Genomic DNA, 21,020 nt, shown 5'->3' with positions numbered 1-21,020 from the left:
TGCAATATATAAATAAAAGCGTTTCAAAAAATTTCTTCAGTGTTTGTTCCCTACTCCTATCTGCCAGGCTCAGTTTCAGTCCTCCCCTTCTCGTGACTCCTTGGCCTTCCCTTTCCTTTCTGGGGGCATGGGGGTCCAGTCAGGGCATACCAGCTCTTCTCTGCCTCTTCCTCCTCACACATCCCCCCTGCTCTGGCTTGGGCTTCTCTGTGTGCTGTGGTTCCTGCCAGGAGTGCATATTCCAGCCTGGACTCTTCTCCACAGGCCATCTATGATTCTATGATTTCTGCCAGGAGTGCAGTTTCCAGCCTGGACTCTTCTCTGCAGGCCATGATTCCTGTCAGGAGTGCATATTCCAGCCTGCACTCTTCTCTGCGGGCCATGATTCCTGTCAGGAGTGCAGTTTCCAGCCTGCACTCTTCTCTGCGGGCCATGATTTCTGTCAGGAGTGCATATTCTAGCCTGGACTCTTCTCCACAGGCACGTGGAGCATGTATTCTGGTGTGGGCTCTTCTCCACAGTCTCGTTCCTGTCAGGAGCATGTATCCAGCGTGGGCACCTCTCCATGGGCTCTGATTCCTGTCAGGAGTGTGTGCTCCAGTGTGGGCTTCTCTCCGCAGAGCGGTTCTTGTTAGGAGCACGTATTTGAGCGTGGACTGCAGAGTGGTTCCTGTCAGGAGTGCGTATTCCAGTATGGCCTCCTCTCCACAGCCTGGTTTCTGTCAGGAAGCATTTAATGGCTCCTGGCCATAGTTCAGAATTTACTTCGGTGGCAGTCTTTTTCAAACTGTTCTACTTCTAACAAGGGCCTTTTAGCTTCTCCCTCTTGTGGAACGGCTGCCTCAGAAGAAAGAATGCTCTGCAAAGCTGCCATGCAAGAAAATGAGGGAACAGACCTCACCCAGGAGAACAGATGGAATTCACCACAGGCCACAGGTTAGATGGGAAACGTGCACACTTACAGGGAGGGAAGAATGGTTTAGATGTGGAAAGAGAACCACTGCAACATGAAGGGAAGCTGTAGGAGTGCCTATGGTATAATGCAAAGCCCTCTCTCTGGTGGTGTGGTGGTGGCAGTAAAAGTACATAACTAAGAGGTGGTTGGAAGTCAGGGCAGGCCAAGAAGTACAAAATAAAAGCACGATTTAAGGTTATTCATGTGTTTTAAATGTTTGGGATTGGCAGTATTGTAGAGCTCTGTTGATTCTTTTTTTAAAGTTGTCATTTCAGGTGCTTAAAATTTTCATAGAATTTTCCTGAAACTTTTGAGGTAACTTCTAAGAGCAAAGCTGGTACCCAGCAGGGAAGAATTCAAAGGTTATGTGACTAAGCAGTTTTTAATAGTATGAACTGTTTGGTCTTATTAATGCCGCATTCAATTTCAATCTCTCTTTTAAATGTTAGTAGAAGATTTTTGAAGTACAAGGCCTTATCCCTTGTGTTCAGGTTTGTACATGGCTGGGCTGACGGAAGCTAGTGACCTCCATCTTACGGGGATTTTGCCCTTCTTTACAGTCGCCCCTTAGCAAAACTGAGCTTGCTGTCTGCTCTTTATTGACTGCAGAAAAATCTCACTTGAACCTGTGTTCTGAATAGTTTTACTGGTTTATTTGAAAATGCAGTTATTTAGCTAATGACATGCTGTTTTATTCTGGAAAGAGGGAAGAGTGATTCCTTGTGCTGACAATGCTTAGGTGGTGGTCAGTATTAAAATATTGCTTATGCAGTGGGGACTGTTCCAGGGAGTAAAGATGCATCTTAAAAAAAAGTCTTATATGTTATATGCTATTTGCTGTTAGATCTCCAGAATGTGCAAGGACAAAGATGCAATACTGCCTGGGTAGAATCTGTGGCATTTCCCTTTTGACTTCTCTCTAGTAAACCTGTGAGTGTAATTGCAGTCAAATATAGTATAAATAGAGGACGTGCTGTCCACTGAGGCAGTATGCTACAAGGATGTTGAGAACACTAGAAAACACAATGACTTCCCTCCATCCTGAAATGCCATGTTTATAGTGCCACTGGATTTGGTTATTCTTCAGGAGCTTGAGTAGCAGTTGCTGTTTTCCACCACCTAATTGACAACATCAGAGCTCACCCAATCCCTTTGTCTTGTGTACCAAGTTGTTTGGTGGCCCTCCTTTCGTTACTGAGGTCATTGCATAGAGATACGGGGTGCACATTCAGACACGTACATGGCCATGGTCTCTTTATTTGATACCAGATTATAGCTTTGTGAAAGTACAAGTGAAGTGACCTTTTTTTAAACTGTGTTGTTTGTAAATATGTGAGTTGAAGGCAATTATGTGGTAAAGATGTATTTCATTCTAATGAATGCACACAACAGATAAAAGATTTCTGAGGCAAAATCCAAATTGATGATAATTGAAAGTTGGATTAAGGTTTCCTTTAGTATGGTTAAATGCTTTTAGAATTAGTCTTTCTCACCGCGGTGGCAAAAAATATATCATTGGGCACTGAAATGGAATGTTAGGAATCTGAAACAAATTCTGTGAAAGCTGATGGATTTAGCAGACTTTATATGGCTTGGATTTTTTTTTTTTCTGATTTACATCATCTTGTATTAATGACTGGATTTATTTTTTTTTGATCTCTTGCTGAGCAGTGAAGTCCCACACTGAGTGCAGCTCCTTTAGGCTTGCCAGCATGCTGCAGTTGATTTCAGATTGGAAGAAAGGCAAAAAATTCTAGAAGGCATTCAGGAATATGGAAAATATCATGTACCTTGACACCTCAGTGTAGTCTGGGAAAGTGACTGGTTCAGATGAAGACCAAGTCTACTGGCTGTGTAGTCTTGCTGTAGTTATTTTGTTGTTGCACTCTCTGCTGCTCATGGGAAGTGTATTTATGATTGTAGGAGATAAAACTTGTTGATCCAAGAAAACATTGTTTATCATGTAGTGGCTGCACTTTGAAGTGAAATTTTGCAGAGAACAAGCTAGAATGAGCTTTTAATTTTATTTATTAAATTTTGTGTAGGGAAATTAATTTTTTATTCATTGATATTTGTAAAAAACAGTTTTAAGAACAATATGCAACTGCTATACATTGAAGACTGTGAAAAATTCTAACCCTGCCCAAAAATTCACTGAATGTGACTTCTCAATACGACATACTCAATTACTGCTGTAGGACCTGACTGCTTTTAAGAACTGTCAGTATGGATGAAAAGTAATTCCAGTTCCTGTGGTGTTTTCTTTAAGATCATATTTGTCTGCTGGCAAGTACTACAGTTAATAATGTGGCATATAATATGTGAAATGAAAATATAGACAACTACTAGGCAGTTTAAACTATCCTCCAATTTCTTTTAGAGAAGCAAGGGAAAGATTTAAAAATGTAGTACTACAAGAAAAAAAAGACGGAAAAAAGCTGAGTATGTTTATGTAATATGTATTCCATGCCTTTCTCAAGCATATAAATTGGAAACAAGCTGCAATGCTTCTCTGGAAAAAAAACCCTATTAAAATAATCAAAAGAATATAAACCCCTTGTTGTTTAGTAATAATAATATAAAGAAAGCAGGGCAAGGAATGACAATGCTGTCTTATGGGCACTTTAAAGGTTTCCTGATATTTGTTATTATTCTGTGGAAAAGGAAGACAATCAGAATATTTGAGAAACAGTTCTGGGGCAGTCCGGCGGAGCCCGGCCCTTGCCAGGGCCAGCCTCCCCTCCCGGTCCCGCGGGGGCAGCCCGGGCCGGTGCGAATGCCCTGCGGCTGCACCCCGCGGTGGGAGGGGCCGGCGCGTGCGCTGGGCGGTGCTGTGTGACACCTGTGCCGGGCCGTGCCGCGGGGTGCGGGGCAGGGGTGGGCGTGCGGGGGGTGCCGGCTCCAACAAAGGCCGCTCCGCATTCTCCCCGGTTTTCCTTTCGCTTTGCAAAGCCGGTGCGTTGCCGCGGGCTCTTCCGGCCGTGCTGGCCGGGGATGAGGCTTGTGCCTCCCCGTGGGGCCGGGTGGAGGAAAAGTGAGCGTCCCTGGGGATCCCGGCTCACCATCACAGCTCTGGGTAGCCATTTATTAATGTACTCCCATCAAAATAATCTTAATACTCCTAGTAAGTTTATCTTAAGTCTAGTAATTTGATGGAAGCTAACTTCAGTGGTCATATGAACAGTAAAACTGGAAGATGTGAAGTGACAGTAACGTCTGAAAATAAATGTGTGGAAGAGGTAGCAGCTGAAGACAATAATTGCTTAAATAGGAGTTGCTGTTGTCTGAATAGCCACGTGCTCAGCACCCTGATTTTTTTTTTGGGGGGGGATGATGTATTGTTGTTTGGGTTGTGGTTTTGTTTTGGGGTTTTTTTTGTTAGACCTGGCTATTTTGGGCAAGGATATGAAAAATTAAGAAGTATGCCTATGAATTACAGCCTTACTATCACAAAACCGGGGTGAATAACATTAAAGCACATGAGGTACCTATGTGTTTGCAATATATAAATAAAAGCGTTTCAAAAAATTTCTTCAGTGTTTGTTCCCTACTCCTATCTGCCAGGCTCAGTTTCAGTCCTCCCCTTCTCGTGACTCCTTGGCCTTCCCTTTCCTTTCTGGGGGCATGGGGGTCCAGTCAGGGCATACCAGCTCTTCTCTGCCTCTTCCTCCTCACACATCCCCCCTGCTCTGGCTTGGGCTTCTCTGTGTGCTGTGGTTCCTGCCAGGAGTGCATATTCCAGCCTGGACTCTTCTCCACAGGCCATCTATGATTCTATGATTTCTGCCAGGAGTGCAGTTTCCAGCCTGGACTCTTCTCTGCAGGCCATGATTCCTGTCAGGAGTGCATATTCCAGCCTGCACTCTTCTCCACAGGCCATGATTTCTGTCAGGAGTGCATATTCCAGCCTGCACTCTTCTCTGCGGGCCATGATTCCTGTCAGGAGTGCAGTTTCCAGCCTGCACTCTTCTCTACAGGCCATGATTTCTGTCAGGAGTGCATATTCCAGCCTGGACTCTTCTCCACAGGCACGTGGAGCATGTATTCTGGTGTGGGCTCTTCTCCACAGTCTCGTTCCTGTCAGGAGCATGTATCCAGCGTGGGCACCTCTCCATGGGCTCTGATTCCTGTCAGGAGTGTGTGCTCCAGTGTGGGCTTCTCTCCGCAGAGCGGTTCTTGTTAGGAGCACGTATTTGAGCGTGGACTGCAGAGTGGTTCCTGTCAGGAGTGCGTATTCCAGTATGGCCTCCTCTCCACAGCCTGGTTTCTGTCAGGAAGCATTTAATGGCTCCTGGCCATAGTTCAGAATTTACTTCGGTGGCAGTCTTTTTCAAACTGTTCTACTTCTAACAAGGGCCTTTTAGCTTCTCCCTCTTGTGGAACGGCTGCCTCAGAAGAAAGAATGCTCTGCAAAGCTGCCATGCAAGAAAATGAGGGAACAGACCTCACCCAGGAGAACAGATGGAATTCACCACAGGCCACAGGTTAGATGGGAAACGTGCACACTTACAGGGAGGGAAGAATGGTTTAGATGTGGAAAGAGAACCACTGCAACATGAAGGGAAGCTGTAGGAGTGCCTATGGTATAATGCAAAGCCCTCTCTCTGGTGGTGTGGTGGTGGCAGTAAAAGTACATAACTAAGAGGTGGTTGGAAGTCAGGGCAGGCCAAGAAGTACAAAATAAAAGCACGATTTAAGGTTATTCATGTGTTTTAAATGTTTGGGATTGGCAGTATTGTAGAGCTCTGTTGATTCTTTTTTTAAAGTTGTCATTTCAGGTGCTTAAAATTTTCATAGAATTTTCCTGAAACTTTTGAGGTAACTTCTAAGAGCAAAGCTGGTACCCAGCAGGGAAGAATTCAAAGGTTATGTGACTAAGCAGTTTTTAATAGTATGAACTGTTTGGTCTTATTAATGCCGCATTCAATTTCAATCTCTCTTTTAAATGTTAGTAGAAGATTTTTGAAGTACAAGGCCTTATCCCTTGTGTTCAGGTTTGTACATGGCTGGGCTGACGGAAGCTAGTGACCTCCATCTTACGGGGATTTTGCCCTTCTTTACAGTCGCCCCTTAGCAAAACTGAGCTTGCTGTCTGCTCTTTATTGACTGCAGAAAAATCTCACTTGAACCTGTGTTCTGAATAGTTTTACTGGTTTATTTGAAAATGCAGTTATTTAGCTAATGACATGCTGTTTTATTCTGGAAAGAGGGAAGAGTGATTCCTTGTGCTGACAATGCTTAGGTGGTGGTCAGTATTAAAATATTGCTTATGCAGTGGGGACTGTTCCAGGGAGTAAAGATGCATCTTAAAAAAAAGTCTTATATGTTATATGCTATTTGCTGTTAGATCTCCAGAATGTGCAAGGACAAAGATGCAATACTGCCTGGGTAGAATCTGTGGCATTTCCCTTTTGACTTCTCTCTAGTAAACCTGTGAGTGTAATTGCAGTCAAATATAGTATAAATAGAGGACGTGCTGTCCACTGAGGCAGTATGCTACAAGGATGTTGAGAACACTAGAAAACACAATGACTTCCCTCCATCCTGAAATGCCATGTTTATAGTGCCACTGGATTTGGTTATTCTTCAGGAGCTTGAGTAGCAGTTGCTGTTTTCCACCACCTAATTGACAACATCAGAGCTCACCCAATCCCTTTGTCTTGTGTACCAAGTTGTTTGGTGGCCCTCCTTTCGTTACTGAGGTCATTGCATAGAGATACGGGGTGCACATTCAGACACGTACATGGCCATGGTCTCTTTATTTGATACCAGATTATAGCTTTGTGAAAGTACAAGTGAAGTGACCTTTTTTTAAACTGTGTTGTTTGTAAATATGTGAGTTGAAGGCAATTATGTGGTAAAGATGTATTTCATTCTAATGAATGCACACAACAGATAAAAGATTTCTGAGGCAAAATCCAAATTGATGATAATTGAAAGTTGGATTAAGGTTTCCTTTAGTATGGTTAAATGCTTTTAGAATTAGTCTTTCTCACCGCGGTGGCAAAAAATATATCATTGGGCACTGAAATGGAATGTTAGGAATCTGAAACAAATTCTGTGAAAGCTGATGGATTTAGCAGACTTTATATGGCTTGGATTTTTTTTTTTTCTGATTTACATCATCTTGTATTAATGACTGGATTTATTTTTTTTTGATCTCTTGCTGAGCAGTGAAGTCCCACACTGAGTGCAGCTCCTTTAGGCTTGCCAGCATGCTGCAGTTGATTTCAGATTGGAAGAAAGGCAAAAAATTCTAGAAGGCATTCAGGAATATGGAAAATATCATGTACCTTGACACCTCAGTGTAGTCTGGGAAAGTGACTGGTTCAGATGAAGACCAAGTCTACTGGCTGTGTAGTCTTGCTGTAGTTATTTTGTTGTTGCACTCTCTGCTGCTCATGGGAAGTGTATTTATGATTGTAGGAGATAAAACTTGTTGATCCAAGAAAACATTGTTTATCATGTAGTGGCTGCACTTTGAAGTGAAATTTTGCAGAGAACAAGCTAGAATGAGCTTTTAATTTTATTTATTAAATTTTGTGTAGGGAAATTAATTTTTTATTCATTGATATTTGTAAAAAACAGTTTTAAGAACAATATGCAACTGCTATACATTGAAGACTGTGAAAAATTCTAACCCTGCCCAAAAATTCACTGAATGTGACTTCTCAATACGACATACTCAATTACTGCTGTAGGACCTGACTGCTTTTAAGAACTGTCAGTATGGATGAAAAGTAATTCCAGTTCCTGTGGTGTTTTCTTTAAGATCATATTTGTCTGCTGGCAAGTACTACAGTTAATAATGTGGCATATAATATGTGAAATGAAAATATAGACAACTACTAGGCAGTTTAAACTATCCTCCAATTTCTTTTAGAGAAGCAAGGGAAAGATTTAAAAATGTAGTACTACAAGAAAAAAAAGACGGAAAAAAGCTGAGTATGTTTATGTAATATGTATTCCATGCCTTTCTCAAGCATATAAATTGGAAACAAGCTGCAATGCTTCTCTGGAAAAAAAACCCTATTAAAATAATCAAAAGAATATAAACCCCTTGTTGTTTAGTAATAATAATATAAAGAAAGCAGGGCAAGGAATGACAATGCTGTCTTATGGGCACTTTAAAGGTTTCCTGATATTTGTTATTATTCTGTGGAAAAGGAAGACAATCAGAATATTTGAGAAACAGTTCTTTTAGGAAAGATCAATTAAAAAAAAAATATTTTACTTGAGTCTGTCTCAAAAGAATTGTAAACCTGCCCTGGAGTCTAGAAACTTTCTTGTCAAAACTTGATCAAAAGTGGTGTCTCAGTGTTATCCAGACTGAAGGATCTCACTGTTTTTAATACATAGAAGTTTGTATGTTGTTGTTAGGTCCCAGTTTCTGTTGGTTTCTCACAATTACGTTCCCAAGTAACTTGTGAAGTTAGACTAGTGTTTTAAGCGTAGCATGTAGGAGGTTCACAAAGTGACAAGGGAATACCTTGTCCCCTCAGTGAGTATTGGCACTTTTTTCACCTTCACAAGCAGTGATACTCAACCTGGTTACAGGAAAAGCCTGATTGTTATTCATACCTGTGTGTCTTTCATCAATCTTAAAAGCAACACAGAATCAGCTCCGGAGAGGTAGTAGTCCTAAGGCAGACCAGCAGTGTTTGTGTAAATGGCATGGCATCTAGTCATGTCTAGACTCTCCAACTCTAAATATCTTGTATTTTGATTTGGAAAAACAATTTAATAACTGTTTTTAAAACATATTTTAACTAGGCATATACCATAAGATAAATGTAAGTATTAGTTGTAGATAATGGCTAATAATTATAATGCTTTTCAATAAATAGCAAAATAAGCAGAAAAACACTGAAACAAATGAGATCAGCTTGCATCTAAGCTATTGACTGAGTAGCTATTGCATTGTGACCCATTACTGATTTCTTTTGAAACATTTGTGAAGGTGTGGAACAAAATCTTTGTTTTGAAGTATTAATACTAGCTACAAGTTGGGAAGAAATAACTGTTTGTAAGAAAATGGCCTATAGTAAACTGAGTATCTACCTCTATTCTAAGATGTTAGAATTTTCTAAAAGGTGATTACTGGATTAACTTTGAAATGAAGTGAAGATAATTTCTGTCTCTGTTCTTAGCTTTGCTTAAATTAGATTAACGGACTGAAATTATGAGGACGTTTTCATTTTTTGTTCTCTTTCTTTGTGCTATATTGAGACTATTTCTATCTGAAGTAGAGTTGCCTGGTAGGTAGGCTGAAGGGAAATGCAGTGTGGACTGAAACACTTAATCATAGCAATTAGGTCTAAATCCCATTTCTACCAGAAGGCTTCCACTACCATTTCCTGATTTGCTGCTCTTCCTTAGAATTGGTTAATAGGTAAGTGTCTGTTAACAGTAACTGGACTGCAAAGCTGGAATTAAAGAAGGTAAAAATAATGTCAAGGAAAAGCCTGTAGAACTGCAGTTATGTTTTGCTCTTTTATTTTTCCACATTACTTAAAACAATGTTTAATAGCACTGTATCTTATTTTTTACAACAAAATATTTTCATGTATTCATTTCCTGCTTATAACTGAAAACTTCATACCACAGTCACTAAATGTCAGCACCTAAATTTTCATAATACTGTTGTTCTGTAGTGCAGTTTTGTTTTATTTGGGACCATGGTTAGAGATCTGACTTTGTATTCAAGATTCTCTTTTTTTTTTTTGTCAGTGCAAAATGTTTTTAAGAGGGGATAAACATTTACAGTGTATTGGTAGCAAGGCTATTATTCTAACATGAAACAAAGCGTTAACATTGGTGTTCATCCATTAATTGAAGAATACAAAAGTTTTACGTCTTTCATACTTAGTTTCTGTTTGCATATGATAACCTATGCTTTTTGAAACTATCAGACTCAGATGTATATAAAAAAACCAAAGCAAAACAAAATAGCTGTATTTTTATTTAGTGGTATGTGTGTATTTGGTTTCTTAAGCTTCTTTTTCCATGTGATGAACGATCTTTATACTTTGGATACATTATTATACATTTAAAAGTACGGACAATTCTGAAGTTTGTTAGAACTTTGTCAAAAATTCAGACAGCCATTAAGTTTCTTGAAGAAAGGGAAAAATGAAAGTAATAAAAATCTCCCCCCCAATATATTTTAATGTAAGTAAATTCTTGAACATGGTATTTTTATACAAAGATAGATTTTAATCATAAATGCCATTCTATTCCTCAGTCAAATATGACAAATATAGGACATGAAACCATTTTATTGCAATGATTAGAACACCACTTCTCAACCTTCTTTATAAACAAACCCAACAAAACACTAAAAATGAAAAAAATACACACACCCCAAGCCCCCAAAACAACAAAAAACCCAAACCCCAAACTCCAGAGATCTATATCCTCAGCTGGTGTAAAGCAGCACAGCATCTTTGAAGTTACACAGACACTTGGCTGCTGAGAATCCAGCCCTGGAGACGTAGTGCAGAACAGCAGTCTGGTGTGAGATACATTGAGCTACAGGAGTTCCAAAGCACTCCAGCAGAGCAGGTTCAGACAAGTGCATTTCAGCCCACCAGCATATTTCAAATGGTGTGCTGCTTAGATGGATTAAACTTTTGATGACATTTTTCATAAAAAGAACAGCAGAAACAATAGGAGCTTTGAAAATAAAGATAGACTATTTAAATAGATGATAAAAATCTTAACACTACTAGGTATGCTAGTGTTAAATAAAAACTGTAGACTTACAATAAATTAAAAATAACCTTTGGGTTTGAGTCTGATGCAGTATTTAGGGAGAAGATATTATTCAATGTCTGGATTTGTAGAGCTACTGGAGTGCATTTCAAAGGACTGCAGTGGTATGGATTTAAACCCTTTAAGATAAATTATACAGTGATCACTGTAAAATTATACATTGACAGGAAGTAATTATTCTGGATCATAGCCAGTGAAGTGTTGGTAGACCAGGTAAATTGAATGTGTTGTTTGTTCATTTTCTGTGGAAGCAATTTACCATACGTGGGGCATAATTTCATGCTGGCACTTGTTAATGGACGAGTAATACATCAGGCCACAGAACTCCTTAGAAACATGAAAAAATGAAGCTGTAGTTCAATAAAAATAATAAAGTGCTTTAAATGAGCATTTGTTACTTACTACATTGTTTCTCATTTCGTGGTAGACATCAAAACCAACCCAATGAAATGATAGTGCTCTAGAATAAGTAAAACCGAGCCTGTTACTTACTGTAGTCAGTATTTCCATGTATCTTCTTGTCTTGATGTTAGACTTAGTTTACTGTAGAATCAGAGGAGAAGCTTAAAGTATGGGTTGAATTTGCACAGACATAAAGATCACCATAAATATTCTCTATTTTAAAGTTTTCATTTGCAAAAATGCGGATGTAAGAAGGAAGCAAACAGAACAATTTGGAAACAGTTCATATCTAGAGTATGTAGCCAGTTTGCCTGAAATACACTGTTCAGTTTTGTAAGACAGAAGAGGGTTGCTGGGAATGTGTTGAAATCTGAGAAATTTTTCCAAGTCCATTGAGTGATGGCTGCTATAATATGGATGCTTCTTCCATGGCTTCAATCCACCTAAAAAGGGCAGAAAAGAAAAAGTGGTACATATAAAATTATGCATTTTAAGAACATACGTCTTTTAAGAAAAATAAGTATTTTAAGAACATAAAGCCTGAAGAGGTCTGTATTTCCTGATCCCAGCTGTAATGAGGAACTGTAGTTTTGTGGTTAAAGGGAACTAGGTCCTAGGAGTCTTGTGTTCTAGTACAACCTTTACCAGTAATTTATTGTAAAGTCTCAAAGATAGTATAAGTGCTGTCTTAGAATAGAAAAGATGAAACCACTGAAGTGTGTTTAAAAGCAACAAAATCTTGCCTAAACACTCATTGGCTTCCCTATGTGTGTTGAGATGCTGGCATTTTTGTTACTAATTTCATTACTTTTTTATTATGTGGAAGCAGTAGCACTAAAATGGGAAATCTAAACAATTATTTGTTGATGAGGAAACAGAGATCAATAAATAGAATACACAAGTGAGAGAAGTTTCTATACAGTAATCACATTTGACAAACTTCAGGCACGACTCTTGAGACTCAGCCTCCTCTTTACCTATACAAGGGAGCAAATTCTCCTTCCTGAAGGAACTGAAAAGCACCAGGTAGATTTTAAACGTCACCCAGGCCAGTCACATGCTATTTGGCTTAATCAGCACTCTGAAAGTTGTTTGTTTCCTCCGTTAATTAGGCATTCTGAAGTGAAGGAGAGGGAAAAGCCCAATATAAGCTTTTGGACCTGTGCGCTGGCTTGTGTGGAAGTCTACCCCCGTACCTCTGTGCTGAATGGTTATCCTCTGCTCGGAAGCTGTAAAAGAGAGTCTGCTTGTGGTAGAGGTGGAAAACTGTATCCGTACTTCCCTCCTCCTTTTCTGGGGCAATGGTGAAACCCAACAAAGGCAAGCTTTCCGTGGCAACTTTGTCCTGAAAGCAAACAAGAAGTGAACCAAAATTTAGAGAGAAGGTTTGTAATGCTTTGAGGGCTCTTTATGAAAACCAAATAATGATATAACCCCTCTCTGACAGGGCTGCAAAAGCAGTAATGTGACTCTTCTGCTGGACTGGTGGCTCTTACCTAAACGGTATCAGTGCCTGTGTGCTGCACATGTTTATCTGATCTCTAGTCCTGAATTTGAACACCACCTCTGAAAGTCCAGTTCTTCAAGATCATCCACATGACCATGAAGGTCAAATCAGCCATTATTTTAGTGGCTACCTTTGGTCCAGGAGGCAAACTAGAGGTTACTTAGGGTATAGGACCGTACAAAGCCGTTCTAAAAGACCGAGACCCATTCCCAGTTACTTTCAACCATTTTTATTCACTGAGTGCAAGTAGTAGTCTTCTTGGTACCTTGTAATTTCCTTTCATAACACTAGCAACTTTTTTAGAAATCTGCACTGTCTCAAACAGCTAGGAATGTGGCTAGGCCCCTAAGCTAAGGACACCTCCCTGGGGACTAGTCTGTTAGGACCAGTTCTCAGAAGGCAGGTTGTGAGAACTGCCGTTTATACCTTTCACAGTTACTTGTGCTGCCTGTAGGGAATAAAAAATAGAACTTGGATAGGAAACTATTTCAAGTCAGATTGCACAGTACCTCATTTGCTATGTAGGTGTAGAGGACTTTGCCTTTGATAACAAACCAGCGTTTCTTCCAGTGTCTTTTGCCTCTCTTACATCTGCTGAGGTAACCACTGATGGTAGCTCCCTCTCCTGAGGCTGCCACCTGGAGCAGAGTAAGAGAAATCGGATTTGTAACAGCAAATGCTTTTCCCTTCCTGATTATGCATGTTTGCATCACACCAGACCACCAGATCTATGTCCATGAAACCATAATTAGACCATTAAAAAGATCAAGACAGAAAAAATTTAAGCATGGTATTATGGTTCTTTTTAACTGATTGAAGATTTCTGGTTAAACTTAGTTCTCATTAACTCTGATGGAAAATAAGCAGTTGAGTAGTTATTTAGGTCCGCAAGTTTACAGCTGTGTTCTGAGAAGCTGAACTTGTCCCTTTTTCCTGGTCTCTTCTTTTGGTATATTAAAAGTACATGCTTCCAAAGGGAGTTACTGCCTTGTGGCTGAACAGTTCTAAAATGTGGGTATATTTAGGGCTTTGCAATCGTTTTATATCAATTTATGTTAACCACTCGGCTATTACGTGGTTTCATTTGTGAATTAATGTTTCTAAGAGGAATTGCGCCCTATCACAGAAGTATTTTGAGATCTAAGTGCTTGATGTTCTGAAAGATCCAGATTTTGAGTAGATCGAATTGTATGCACACACACATGCAATGCAGTGTACATTATTAGTTGCAGTAGTAAACTGCAATAGTATTAGATTTAGAAACAAAGGGCAGAGACTCAAACACAGCTTTTGTAGCATTGACACAAGAGAAGACAGAGCAGTTATATAGCAGTGTTTTGCAGCAGAACAGAAGTTTTCCAGGACCTGGGTAAAGCAAGTTACAAAAAGTTATGGAGCAATGCTATTGTGAGACAGTTCATATTAATGAAGATGTGCTGCCTCCTTGTGGATATAAAGGCAATGCTTTTTCCCGAACGGCTGAAACTTTGCACTCTATTCTCTTTAATACAACCATAAATACTTGCTGATTTCAGTGAAATAGGAGTACCTTACTGTGCTTGAGTTCAGTGGGCAGCTTAGCTACCTGGACTACATCAACACGATTGGCACTGTGTTCCTGGAAAGAAAACTAATAAAGCTGGAGAAATCCTGGCCCCATTGAAATTGGTGAGAATTTTATTTATTTACATTGGTTGGATCAGGATTTGAACTATTTGATTTGAAATACTTTGGTTTGAGCTGGAGGGAAGGTGCTCAATTAAACATGTATGCTCCTGAACTGATTACCAAGGTCTAGAGTCTATTCCCTAACTGAGTGGTATTTTATTTCTCTTGAAATCAAAGATTTCAGAAGTAAGGGTCTTGTCAAAAAAGGTGACTTGTCAACAGTATATCATGCTCTGTTGATGCTTATCGTCTGTGATCTGCCTTGTGCTGTCTAGTACCTTGAAGTTGTCTTAGTTTTCTGAAGACTTCACAGGCTGATGAGCAAAGTAAAGTACGCTGCTCTGATTGAGTTTTTCGGTGGGCTTAAGAAGATTCTGTGGTATCTCCAAAGCCCAGAGTATTTTGTATTTTAAACAATATTGTGAAAAATGGAAAAAAATAATTGCATGATGAAAGCAGACCAGGGCATGGGCTGAGCCCACTGCACATAAAACAAATTATAAACATAGCTGCTGAAGTATGAGCACACAGTTCTCTACAGTTCCTCGCCTTTCTCAGGCAGCTTGGTCCTACCTCTGTAAGAGCTGAAGGGATCTTCTTCTGTTTCTTAAAAGATGAATAATGAATGTTGTGGAAGACAGAGGAGAAGGCACTGCTTGAACACCTGGATGAAGTTGGAGGGAAGCTCACACTTAGTGGCCGCTCTGCAAGATTGAAAAAATTCAGAAAGGGGAGGGGGAAATGGATGAATGCATACATATCAGTCTGGGATTAAGAGGCACACAATACATTAGTGCAAATGACTAAGGAAAATGCAATGGCTCCTCCAAAACAGTTTTTAGTTTAGCTTTTCTTTCAAATAAACCCTTTAAATCTGATTAGCTAGGTGGATTTCATAGCACCAGAAGTTAATGGTAATAATGTACAGCTGCTTGAAAGAAGCCTGCAACAAAGCTGACAAAGCAAAAAACACAGATTGTTTTGTTCTAATTTAAAATGAGCATTTAAGCAAATGGATTTTCGATCTATCTGCTCTCTGTCTGTAACACCTTTGCAGGATAGATTCACTAATGGGACATTCTTTCTGTATGAACCATTCTCTTTGAGTTCTGCATGGGAGAGAATTATTCTGTCTCTGTCAATCATCTCCATTAACCCCAGTTGTCTGAGTTCATATCTTTATGATCTCATTTCTGGCAATACATATTATCTGGAAGCTTTTAGTAAAGTACAACATTGTTTTAGCACAAATCTGACTTATCGCTTCTTGGACAAACAGTGGCTTGGAGAGGCTTTTTTGCCTCGTGACAGCATCCATTCATGTATTTGCTTGACTAGTGTGAATTTCATTAGACAGGATGGAAAAACTAAACGTCATCTGTCCCAGCCTTTTTATCCTTGTATAATGTGCCTACTTTTAGAGACTGTCTACTGAATAGTTCTGCAAGAACATGATTTCCTGATCATTCTCTGTTCATATAGGTGTAACCTCTGCTTCCCCTTATCTTTGATTTGGATGTGTATTTAAATCAGAAAAGGGACTTATATAGTGGGACAGTAATACAGACTTCTAGTTAGGCAGTAGGTCTTCTGCTTTGAATTCATGCTTTCATCTGTAACCAGATTAACTCCCCATGTAGAAAAGCTCTTATGGACTCTGCACTTTACCTCAGTATTTCTTGTTGTAAAAACTACAACATGGATGAGAACAGTGAGGAACTGTAAAGCCATTGTTTTGCTTTAATGGATCATTCATTAGAAGCGACAGGGAAGAGCTATCACCTATAATTACATCACAGAATAAAATGGTTCAGTTGGAAAGGACCTACAATGATCATCTATTCCAACTGCCTGATCAGTTCAGGGCTGCCCAAAAGCTAAAGGGTGTTATTAAGGCCATTGTCCAAATGCCTCTCAAACACTCGGGCATGGGACATTGACCACTTCTCTAGAAAGCCTGTTCCAGGGTTTGACCACCCCCTGGGTAAAGAAACATTTCCTAATATTAAGTCTGAACCTCTGTGACGAAGCTTTGAACCATTCCTCTGTGACCTGTCCCTGAATTCCAGGGAGAAGAGCTCAGCACCTCCCTCTCCATGTCCCTCCTCAGGAAGCTGCAGAGCACGATAAGGTCAACCCTCAGCCTCCTGCTCTCCAAACTAGACAAACCCACTGTCCTCAGCTGCTCCTCACAGGACATAGTTTTTATCGTTATTCTGGTTTATCTACAGGCCAAGGGAGCCCTCGGAGAACCTGGCTTACTGAAACGGGTTTAGCTGCCATACAGCCTGGACTCCTGGGACCTCAATACACATGGCTCATGCTTGAAATGAGAAATCTTCTTTAACAAAACACAACATGGCAGGCAGATCCTAAACCCTTCCCATTATATAGGCAGGAAATGGATTTGTCAGTTTTGCAAAGAATGAAGGAACCTTACCTCTTTTCTTAAGTTCCACATAGCAGCTATCACAGACTTTGGCTGCTTGATCTTTGAGGTACTTCATAGGGTATTTGTTTCTTGAACAATTCCGACATACAATCTGTTCCAGCAAGGAGAGACGCACATAAATATAATTTAAATTTATATATTTGCACATGCGAAACAAATCCTCTGAGCTGGCTGGGAGAGGAAGATGGATAGTGGACGAGATACGACACTCTCCTGCAACTGTGGCAGTCAGGGTAAGTCTACTGGCTGAAATGTGATTGCTTTACATTGTTGTAAGCCAAGCAGAATTGATCGCTGGATTTGTTTGCACACCGTTGCTGTGCCCATCTCCCAAGGACCTTACACCTTCCCTAATTGTGAATCACAGAAAGACCACTTTAATATTACTTCTGTTTTCATAGCTTTGTTAGTAACATTGCTTTCTTAAGCAAGCTTGCGTGTTCCCACTATCCCTGTGTAGGAACAGGCTGATTTTCTCTGTGGAATTAGAAAAAAGATTAAGTGCTTTTTCATACTAGCAAAAATTACTGGTAGTTTGATACAAAACAAAAAATCACTGAGGCTAAAAGACAGCGATGGTTTGAAACAGGACTGCAAGTCTATGTGTGTAAACAAATCTCTGGAGTCAGTGATAAAGGGACAAAACCAAGAAAGCTTATAGATCCCCTTGGCTTTAGGGTAAAAGGCAGCAACTCTTCAGTAGAGCACAGAGGAAAATTTTCCTTTGGTCACTCACCAAACCATACTCTACTGCAGAGTTTCTTCACTTTACTTGTAAGATAATTTTACCAGCTGTTATTAAGGACATGGTATGGACTAGATGTGCCACTGCTCTGGTCCAGAACAGAGCATATATTTGTAGTGTATTGCTTCATTGTCTCTAGAGCTAGCTGTATATCAGATATAAAGGCTGGACTCAGCAGCAGTTATCCTGTAAGCATTCAACTACTGGCCTTTGGGAATTAATTTGACCCTCAAGGGAAGGTTATTGTTGTTCCTACTAGAGTAATTAGAAACCTAATTACTTAATCTAGCAAAGCACTAACAGGTTCTGTGAGAAGTCAAATTCTGGTCTTGATGTTGGAGAGGCAGCCAGTGTCCTAGGGCCGTGAATAAAGCCTCCCTGAGAATCTTGTACAGCTCTTACCTTCCCACAGGCATGGCAATGATGTCGCCTCAAAGTGAGGGTGAAGTCACAGCCACAGTTCATGCACATCATGACATGGGACACAGGTACCAAAGTAGGAGGCCTCTCACCCAAGGGTATTCCAAGCCTTTCCCTCAGCTTAAAATCAAACAAGAACAAATGAAGAAGCATCCACACTTACAAAGTACACTCAGTCAGCCTTGCTCCATCATGTACAATTCTCCTCTCATTTCAGTCTACTTTCACCTGCAGTGCTCTGTTATCCCCAGTTAGTCTTATTTAGTAAAACTGGGGTTCTACCTAACCTAAAATAGCATTTTTACTTTTTGTCTGATGCATTCTTTGCCTTCTTAACTAGGAGTAGTAAAACTGAAATGAATGAGATAACAATAATGTACATCAATTAGAATATTGCAGGTGGGGTTTGCACTGGCAGTGACTTTATCGTGTGTGTAATATTAGTGTAACTAATGGGTAGTTTTGTTTTCTTAAAATCGATGAAGGTTTTAGCTATTTTTAGTTCATCAAAAATACTCTTTCTCCAGAAGACTCCTTTTTAAGCAAAGACCACAGAGTATAGACTGTGATTAACATTTTAGAGGTGTCCCATGAGCTGTAATGAGCTTCATTATTTAAGCTTGGCATACTGGTTTAAATGAAAATAGTGAGAACAACTTACCACTAGGAATTTGGTTCCTATAGGAGCTCTGCTCCTAGGAATTATAACCCTTCTCCTTTCCTCTGTTTCTCTCCCTTCCCCTCTCCCCTTTCTAGTATTGAAAGACTTGGCCCTCCTTTTACCTCCACGCTGCTGTGGAAAGTGGAAGTGTTGTGAGCTTTGTAGTCATCTGGGATGTGTCTGCTGATGCAGCTGTACCAGTCATCTCGTTCTGAGCAAGAGCTGTGGAATGAAATACAGCAGAGCAGTCAATGCCATGCACAGCAGGGACTCAAGCTGCTTCTGGATCTGAGGAGAAAAGCTTCACTTCTGAATGTTTGCTTTTCCTCACTATGTCATTGAACTGGTAATTTTCCAACCAGGAACAAAATTGACTGTCGGACATATTCAGCACGGTGCTTAGTGTAGATCTATGATTAGGACTGTGACTGAGAGGGAACTGAACGCCCAAAAAAGTTTTTGAAGTAGTCTCTGACTTTGCTATAAGCTGCTCAATCCTACAGCACATATAACAATATAAATGTCTCTTGTTGTCATGTCTGCCCTAGCTTTTAGGCACTCTAAGGCATGTAGTGTTGGCATGGATTGCTCAGATTAAGTATGTTTATGCTCATCTTCAACTCTACAGTGGGACGCTTAGATGATCTGCATGTTGGGAAATGCAGAAGGCTGTCACCCACAGTAGAGATGTGAATGCTTTCATTTTCCTCTGGCACAGACTATATTCAGTCTCCTGGCAAGAGGCAAAGACAGCAATTTGGAAAGAAAGTTCTGCATTCCCTGTAGTTGCAGTTATGCATGGAGGCCAGTAGTTCCTCACACTGGCCTCTAGATGCCCCCTTTGCAGAAGGCAAAATAGTGAGCACTATGCACTTCTCTGCCAGTCCAGCTATCCCAGAAAAGCAGCAGGGCTCTCAGTGCCTGTTACCTCCCAGATGCATTTGCACTGTTACAACCATAAGCTGTCCTGCCTGTGTTAGCTGTTTTTCCTGCTGTGACTTCAAACCGTGTGCTCCCTGTCATCTGAAGCTGTGCGGAGCTTTAGCTGGTCCCAGCATCAGTCACGGGAGGGAACACGACTCAGTGTGGTCTCCCTCCCCAAGTCATACCAGATGCTTACATTAAAGCTACCCACTAGACTTTGTTGCAAAAATTAGCAGTGGCATCATTGCCAGCTGCTGTTCAGCTGTGATTTCCTCACGCTGTCCTCATGAAGGCCACTAAACAAGACATCTGAGAACAATTTGTCTTTGGTGGTCTTAAAAAAAACATACTACAGACCCACAAAAAGAGAGGAAATGCCAGATTTTATCAATGATGTCTGACAGCCTCCCTGTGCACCATGAACATAAGCCCCTGTCTGAGAAACACCAGCCTCTATAAAAGTTTGACAAGCCTGGAGTAGAAATTGGAGCAGAAGCTCTGAGCCAGTGTATCTACTGCATATAGACTAACCTCTGCAAGCTAAGGGGCTATGTTATAGATCATCCCTGGCAAAAGTCACACTACTAGTCAGTCCCATCAAGATACACTTTCTAAGAAATCTGAGGAATCACAGAATGGTTGGGGTTGGAACGAACCTCTGGAGCTCATCTAGTTCACCCCCCTGCCAAAGCAGGTTCACCCAGAACAGGTTGCACAGGATGGTGTCCAGATGGCTTTGGAATATCTCCAGAGAAGGAGACTCCACCATGTCTCTGGGCAGCCTGTTCCAGTGCTCTGGCACTGTCAAAGTAATGTAGTTTTTCCTCATGTTGAGATGGAATTTCCTGTGTTCCAGTTTGTACCTGTTGCCCCTTGTCCTGTCACTGGGCACCACTGAGGAGATTCTGGCCCCATCCTCTTGCCACCCACCCTTTAGATATTGCTCAGCATTGATGAGATCCCCTCTCAGTCTTCTCTCCTCCAGGTTGAATAGACCTGGGTGTCCCAACCTTTCCTCATCAGAGAGATGCTCCAGTCCCTCATCATCTTTGTAGCCTCCGCTGGACTCTCTCCAGTAGTTTTCTGTCATTCTTGAACCAGGGAGCCTAGAACTGGACCCCGTGCTCAAGAAGTGGCCTCACCAGGGCAGAGTAGAAGGGGAGGATGACATCCCTCAACCTGTGGCCACGCTCTTCTTAATGCACCCCAGAAGACCACTGGCCTTCCTGGGCTCAAGGGCACATTGCTGCCTCATGGGCAAGTTGGTATCTGTGTCTTCCTGAAAAATGATGTTCAAAGCCTGCAAAGCACTAAAAGAAGTCCTGGTTTCAACCTTTCTCTTGGAAATTCTCTTCACTTGAAAATTAAGATATGATTTAAAAAAACAAAGGAAATCATAGCTCAAATAGTGATATAAAATAAAGGCACTTTGGGAAAGACAGATAAGAGGGACAATCTGCTATTAAAAGCCTGATAGCTAACTGGCCCCTTTAACCTCTTCTCCACTCTTAT

The 21,020-nt window shown here is 40.6% G+C and overlaps 1 protein-coding gene across 3 annotated transcripts in view; it reads right to left on the bottom strand.

The window, feature by feature from the left end:
- Window positions 1-9,434: 9,434 nt before the first annotated feature.
- FGD5 (FYVE, RhoGEF and PH domain containing 5) overlaps window positions 9,435-21,020 on the bottom strand; it is a 100,043-nt gene continuing 88,457 nt past the window's right edge. For all 3 annotated transcript variants that reach the window (XM_014946788.1, XM_014946789.1, XM_014946787.1), the window contains 7 exons: window positions 18,707-18,806; window positions 17,906-18,043; window positions 16,747-16,849; window positions 14,880-15,010; window positions 13,148-13,276; window positions 12,328-12,476; window positions 9,435-11,574 (listed from right to left, as the gene is read on the bottom strand). In XM_014946788.1, the coding sequence (XP_014802274.1) occupies window positions 11,538-11,574; window positions 12,328-12,476; window positions 13,148-13,276; window positions 14,880-15,010; window positions 16,747-16,849; window positions 17,906-18,043; window positions 18,707-18,806 (787 nt within the window). In that variant the 3' untranslated portion in view covers window positions 9,435-11,537. The remainder of the gene's footprint in view (window positions 11,575-12,327; window positions 12,477-13,147; window positions 13,277-14,879; window positions 15,011-16,746; window positions 16,850-17,905; window positions 18,044-18,706; window positions 18,807-21,020) is intronic.

This window comes from Calidris pugnax, unplaced genomic scaffold (genome assembly GCF_001431845.1).
Source record: "Calidris pugnax isolate Ruff unplaced genomic scaffold, ASM143184v1 scaffold81, whole genome shotgun sequence".
Classification (NCBI taxonomy): domain Eukaryota; kingdom Metazoa; phylum Chordata; class Aves; order Charadriiformes; family Scolopacidae; genus Calidris; species Calidris pugnax.
Note: the sequence above shows the minus strand (reverse complement) of the source record. Positions and strands in the feature narration are given on the sequence as shown.